The sequence below is a fragment of the Spinacia oleracea genome, chromosome 5 (assembly GCF_020520425.1).
Source record: "Spinacia oleracea cultivar Varoflay chromosome 5, BTI_SOV_V1, whole genome shotgun sequence".
Taxonomy (NCBI): domain Eukaryota; kingdom Viridiplantae; phylum Streptophyta; class Magnoliopsida; order Caryophyllales; family Amaranthaceae; genus Spinacia; species Spinacia oleracea.
In genome coordinates, this window is record NC_079491.1 from 118,833,729 (window position 1) to 118,839,715 (window position 5,987).

At 44.5% G+C, this 5,987-nt stretch overlaps 1 protein-coding gene across 1 annotated transcript; it reads right to left on the reverse strand.

Annotated features, from left to right (window-relative positions):
• Positions 1-3,427: 3,427 nt before the first annotated feature.
• Positions 3,428-4,931, reverse strand: LOC110798084 (uncharacterized). The gene is made up of 2 exons (XM_022003222.2): positions 4,833-4,931; positions 3,428-4,519 (listed from the first exon to the last, which is right to left on the reverse strand). The coding sequence occupies exons 1-2, from the start codon at positions 4,929-4,931 to the stop codon at positions 3,428-3,430; spliced, it is 1,191 nt and encodes a 396-aa protein (XP_021858914.2).
• Between the last annotated feature and the right edge of the window lie 1,056 nt (positions 4,932-5,987).

Genomic DNA, 5,987 nt, shown 5'->3' on the forward strand with positions numbered 1-5,987 from the left:
TACGGGTTCAGTCAAGAGTAAGCTGTGGATTAATATCATTAATTCCACTTGAACTGAAGCGGCCTCTAACTAGGCATTCAGCTCACTTGATCTCACTGAATTATTAACTTGTTAATTAATACTGAACCGCATTTATTAGACTTAACATTGAATGCATACTTGGACCAAGGGAATTATTTCCTTCAAGGAACTCGGGTGATAAGTTCTATTCCAACATCGTAACCACTTGTCGTTCTTCGTCTGCAGTTCTATAGTCTCTCCCAGGGAATCTAAGGCTGTTGTTTTTCCAATAGAAATACCTGATCCTCAGAAAGCCATAATTGTTGAGTTGGATCTGTTGGATATAATGCAAAGAGTTAGTTTTAAACTCCTCTATTTTGTGAGAAAAAGGCTTGTCCCACATTGGTAGAAAATCAAAATATGACTTTGAAGCCTACTATTTAATGTTAGAGTGATTGTCCCACATTGAAGGAAAAAGGAGGTTTTCTCTAGTTTAAATATAGTAGCAAGCTTTATTATGTTTGAAGTGGACTAGAAGGAGGCATTCCCACGCGCGCCGCCGCCGCCGTCCGACCGGTTTGGTTCGTGTTCGTGGCACGTGCGCGGTGTGGTGGGGCCACCTTTTTGGGCCAAGTTGTAACGGATAGTCCAGCATTTATGAGACTTATCAGTTACAAAGTCCACTTCGTAACTGTCGCTTGATTTCCGGAAACGGTTCCTTAATTATTGTTTCCGTTTTAATGCCAAATTAAACTTCAGATTTTCGGTTACAAATCTTTTAATTCTCCCATTTGAATTCTGATTCTCTAGTTTTTAATTCTTTATTAATTTCTGATTTTCGGTTACGATTTTTGGTTCCTATAAAAATCAGCTTTGGGGGTCATTTGTGAGACACCGAAAAATCATTCTCTTCTCTATCTTATTCTAAGCATATTATGAGTTCCTAATTCGTTTTATTCGAGTGCACGTTAAAACGAGTTGCTGTGTAAAATCTTGGGGGGCAACGCCTATTACGATTGCACCATAGTCGGGGCGAACTTTGCTTCTAAGACAGTGTTTTGTAACACGTCACAGCTTTATACACATCAAATATTCGGCCCACATTTATTCTCATTTTCGGATTTTACAATATTCTTTCCTACAGGATCAAATCCCTGCTTCAGGCCGCTTTACTTCTCGGGACCGCGTCAAGGTAATGAACCTGATGCGCAGTGCTATTCCTCCGGAGTACGCTGAAACTCTTCCTGAGGCGGATGAGACCCAGCTTGCCCCATGTAGTCCTCTGTACTAGATGTAAGTTTTGTTTTCCTTATTTTAGTGGAATATTTCTTTTCTCCGTGTTTCGAAATTTAGCTTTGCCTCTTTGCAGATGTTTATCCTGCTGGACTCGCTGAGGAAGTGGCGCACTTCTCTAGTGCAAGAAGAGACTAGAGCCCGCTTCCTTGCTAGTCAGTGTGGTGATCAGCATTTTGCTGAGCTGGAGGGGCTTCGTCTCACCAGGAAGGAGACGATCGACGCGCTGGCCAAGTCCCTGGCTTCTCAACGTGCTGAAAACAAGAAGCATCTTCAACAGATTGATCATAACTTCCAAGAGATGAAGGATCTTTCTGAGAAGATAAAGGATAAAGAGGACGAGCTTTCTTGTCTTGACGCCAAGTTTAAGGAACTGGAGTCACAGCTGGAGGAGGCTCATAAGGAAGTGGATAAATCCAAGGAGGTGCGTAGCCAGTCTACCGTGTTGGGTGAGAGGTCAATCCGAGGAGGCATTGAGCTGGATTGGAATTCATATTTTGCCAGCATGCGTCCCTTCAGCTGGTTTGAGAGGTTCATAGATCATCAGGTGGAGGTGGAGAAGGCCCTGAAGGAAGCACGTCCTCTTCCTGAATTTGTTCCCGACGATGATGATGAATGAAGCCTCTTAGGGACCTTGTATTTTTTTGTGATTTTGGTTTTGTGACGTCTTCCTCAATGCCTTTTTGTGCATATTTTGTAATTACAACTGACTTATTGGAATGAGTAGCCGTCCTAGAATGGACGTTTTCGTCTTTTGCCTTATCTAATTTGCCGTTCCTGTTTACTTTTTATGGTGTTGGTTATTTCAACATTTATAGTCTTCGCCCTTAAGCAGGGATGTCAATTTATTTTCCTTGGTTCTCTTTTCCAAGGTCTTTAGCTACTTCATATAGCTTTTTGAAATGTGTATCCCCTGTGTTCTAGGTGAATCAGCCTAGTGAGGGTGCTAATCTGGGCCACTTCTTAGGCCTTTAAACGACTAGTCTTTAATTGTTGGGAGAATGTTATTGTTTGGGCCTATTTTCAGGTCATTGAGTTATGTATGTGACACAAATAAAGATTCTCTTGCAAGGCCGACTTGCAGGGAGACTTTTCATTAAAACTTATTAAGCCGTGCTACATGATGCGTCTTTTGTGTGGACATCTTCATTCTTACAAAATGATTGTTCATTAACAAGAAAACATAGATTTCAAACCTAGAAAAAGCATTTCTTTAAGTTGTCTGCATTCCAGGTACGTAGAATAGGACGCCCCTGCATGTCTTGGATCCGGTAGGTTCCATCACGAACTTCCTCATAGATCTCGTATGGACCTTCCTAGGTGGGAGTGAGTTTCCCTTGCTCATTAGCACGTCCAACGGCTTCCATCTTTCTTAGCACAAAATCTCCAACTTTTAAGATTCTTCTGGAGACCTTTTTGTTGTATTCTCTTGTCATTCGCAGTTTGTAAAGTTGCTGTCGTAGAGCCGCGTTCCCTTTGGTTTCTGGTAGGAAATCCAAAGCCGCCTTCATCATTTCCCAATTGGCATTTTCATCAAATAACATAACGTGCAGAGTTGGTTCACACATTTCTATTGGCAGGACGGCTTCAGCTCCATATGCTAATAAAAATGGTGTTTCTCCTGTGGAGTTTTTCGCCGGGGTCCGTATAGACCATAAAACATTGGGTAAGTCGGCCCACAACCCTTTTGCTTCATCAAGCTTCTTTTTTATCCTTTCAGAAATGATTTTGTTGAATGCCTCCACCTGTCCGTTTGCTTGAGGACGGCCAACTGATGCAAAACATGCCGTGATGCCATGATCGACTAACTAGTTTTCTAACTTGGGTGTCTTGAATTGTGGCCCATTATCGAAGACAATAGATTGAGGCACACCGAATCTTGTGATGATGTTCTTCCAAATGAAGGCTCTTACGTCCTGTGCCTTGGTGTTTTTCAAGGCTTCGGCTTCTACCCATTTGGTGAAATAATCAACGGCTACTATCACATAACGCACTCCTCCTAGGGCCGTGGTGTAAGGACCTAGCAAATCCATCCCCTATTTGGCAAATGGTATGGGACTTGTGATGGGTGTTAGTTTTTAAGCCGGTCGTCGAATTAGATGAGCAAACCGCTGACATTTATCGCATCGCTTAACTAAGTCGAGTGCGTCTTCCTTGAGAGTGGGCCAGTAATACCCAGTTTTAGAGCTTTTTCTGCCAAGGCCCTCCCCCCTATGTGAGAGCTACATAACCCTTGATGCATATCTTCCAACACTTCATGCCCCTTTTCTGGGGTTACACATCGGAGAAGAGGCCTTGAGTAGGCTTTCTTGTATAAGGTCCCATTCCACATCTCGAACCAGGTGCATTTCTTTTGCAGCTTTTCTGCCTGCTTAGGATCTTCAGGGAGTATCCCATTCATTTTGAAGTTGACTATGTCGTCCATCCAGGTGGCCGTCTGGTCTAGGATAACTATTCCCGCAACGTTAATGCTTTTAATTTGTTTTACTTCCCAGACTACATGACGCGGAGTGTCGCAGGACGCAGAGCTGGCCAACTTGGATAACGCGTTCGCCTTGTTGTTCTCCGAGCGGGGTATATGTTGTACCTCAAAATTAGTCAGTGATTGTATTTCTTGACGGACGATCTCCAAGTATTTCATCATGGTGTCGTCCTTTGCTTCGTACTCTCCCTTTACTTGGCTGACAATTACTTGTGAGTCAGATAGAACCAAGATCTCTTCTGCACCTGCCGCTTTGCTCATTTGGATCCCACATATCAAAGCCTCGTACTCAGCCTCATTGTTTGACGCCTGAAAGTTGAAGCGCATGGCATACTCATATGTGTCCCCCTCTGGTGATTCGCGGATGATGCCGGCTCCACACCCATTTTGGGTGGCGGACCCGTCTACATGGATTATCCATTGTTTCCTATCATTCTTTATGTGAGTTGGCCTAGTCATTTCTACAATAAAATCAGCAAATGCCTGCCCTTTTATTGCCTTCCGAGGTTCATATGAGATGTCAAAGGTGTTGAGTTCAATTGCCCAATTGAGCATTCTTCCGGACTCTCCCAGATTAGTGAATGGTCGTTTCATAGGTTGATCTGTGTATACTGTCAGTCGATGGGCCAAAAAGTAAGGGTGGAGCTTCTTGCTGGCTAGGAACAATGCTAAGCCAAATTTTTCGACAGTGGGGTACTTGAGCTCGGCATTTTGCAACATGTGGCTGATGAAGTAGACAGGTAACTGTATTCCATCCCTTTCAGTGAGCAAGACGGCACTCAGAGCGTGATCCGAAATGGTAAGATATAGACACAGGACTTCTCCTTGGAGGGGGCTAACCAGGCGTGGCAGGGTGTGCAAATGCTCTTTTAAACAAAGGAAAGCAGCTTCAGCCCGTGGCGTCCATTCGAAATGGGTGCCCTTTTTTATTGTGCTGAAGAAGTAATGGAACTTATCCCCGGCTCTGGACAGAAATCGCCCCAAGGCGCCTAGGCACCCGGTCAGGCGTTACACGTCTTTAACTGTCTTTGGGGACGTCATTGATGACTGCTTATACTTTGTCGGGATTGGCCTCTATGCCTCTTTCATCAATTAGAAACCCAAGAAACTTGCCAGAAGTGACTCCAAAGATGCATTTCTTGGGATTGAGTCTCATTTCTTATGCTCGAAGAGTCTCGAAAGTCTCTCGCAAGTCCCCGAGGTGGTCTGCTCACTGCCTGCTTTTTACTATCATGTCATCAATATAAGCTTCTATATTCCTTCCCAGCTGTTTTGCGAAAACTGTGTTCACTAGTCGTCGAAAAGTGGCTGGTGCGTTCTTTAGGCCGAACGGCATCACTTTGTAACAGTATAAACCCTGCTCTGTGACAAACGACGTATTCTCTTGATCTTCAGGCCATAAGGGAATCTGGTGAAATCCAGAGTAGGCGTCCATAAAGCTCATCATGGCATGCCCTGCCGTTGAGTCGACAAGGCGATCTATCTTTGGTGATGGGAAACTGTCCTTTGGACAGGCCTTGTTTAGGTCAGTATAATCGACGCACATTCTCCACGTCCCATTGGGCTTTGGCACTAGCACCACATTGACCACGCAGTCAGGGTACTGGCATGGGCATATAAAGACGGCGTCCATAAGTTTTTGAACTTCAACGGCGGCGGCTAAGTTCCTAGCCTCACCATGATTCCTTTTCTTCTGTCGTACTGGCTTCATGGCACAGTCTACATTTAGCTTGTGCACCGCTACTGCTGGATCGATGCCTGGCATTTCTTCCACTGTGAAGGCGAAGATTTCTTTGTATTCTCTCAGCAATTGTACTAATGTCGCTGCCATGGGGTCATCAGGTGGAATTCCAATAGGAACAGTTCGAGACGGGTCCTTTAGATCTAAGACTATGTCATAGTGCGCTCCCACCGGCTCGGGCCGCCTGTCCGCACTATAGGCCATGGGCGTCTCTTTGACTCTTTGCTCCTTTTTATGAGGTTTCATTTGTTATCGGGGACGCTCCCCAGGCCGCCGGTTCCAACGAAGATAGGTAGCAATCCCTGGCCAGCTGTTGGTTTCCATAGATGGCCCCAATATCTCCACTGCTTCCCACAAATTTAATTAACAGTAAATGAGGGGCAATTACTGCCTTCAGATCATTGAGGGCTGTGTTAGGTTATGATACATATGACAATTCATAAATCATGCGGAAAAACCATTTAGCCAAGA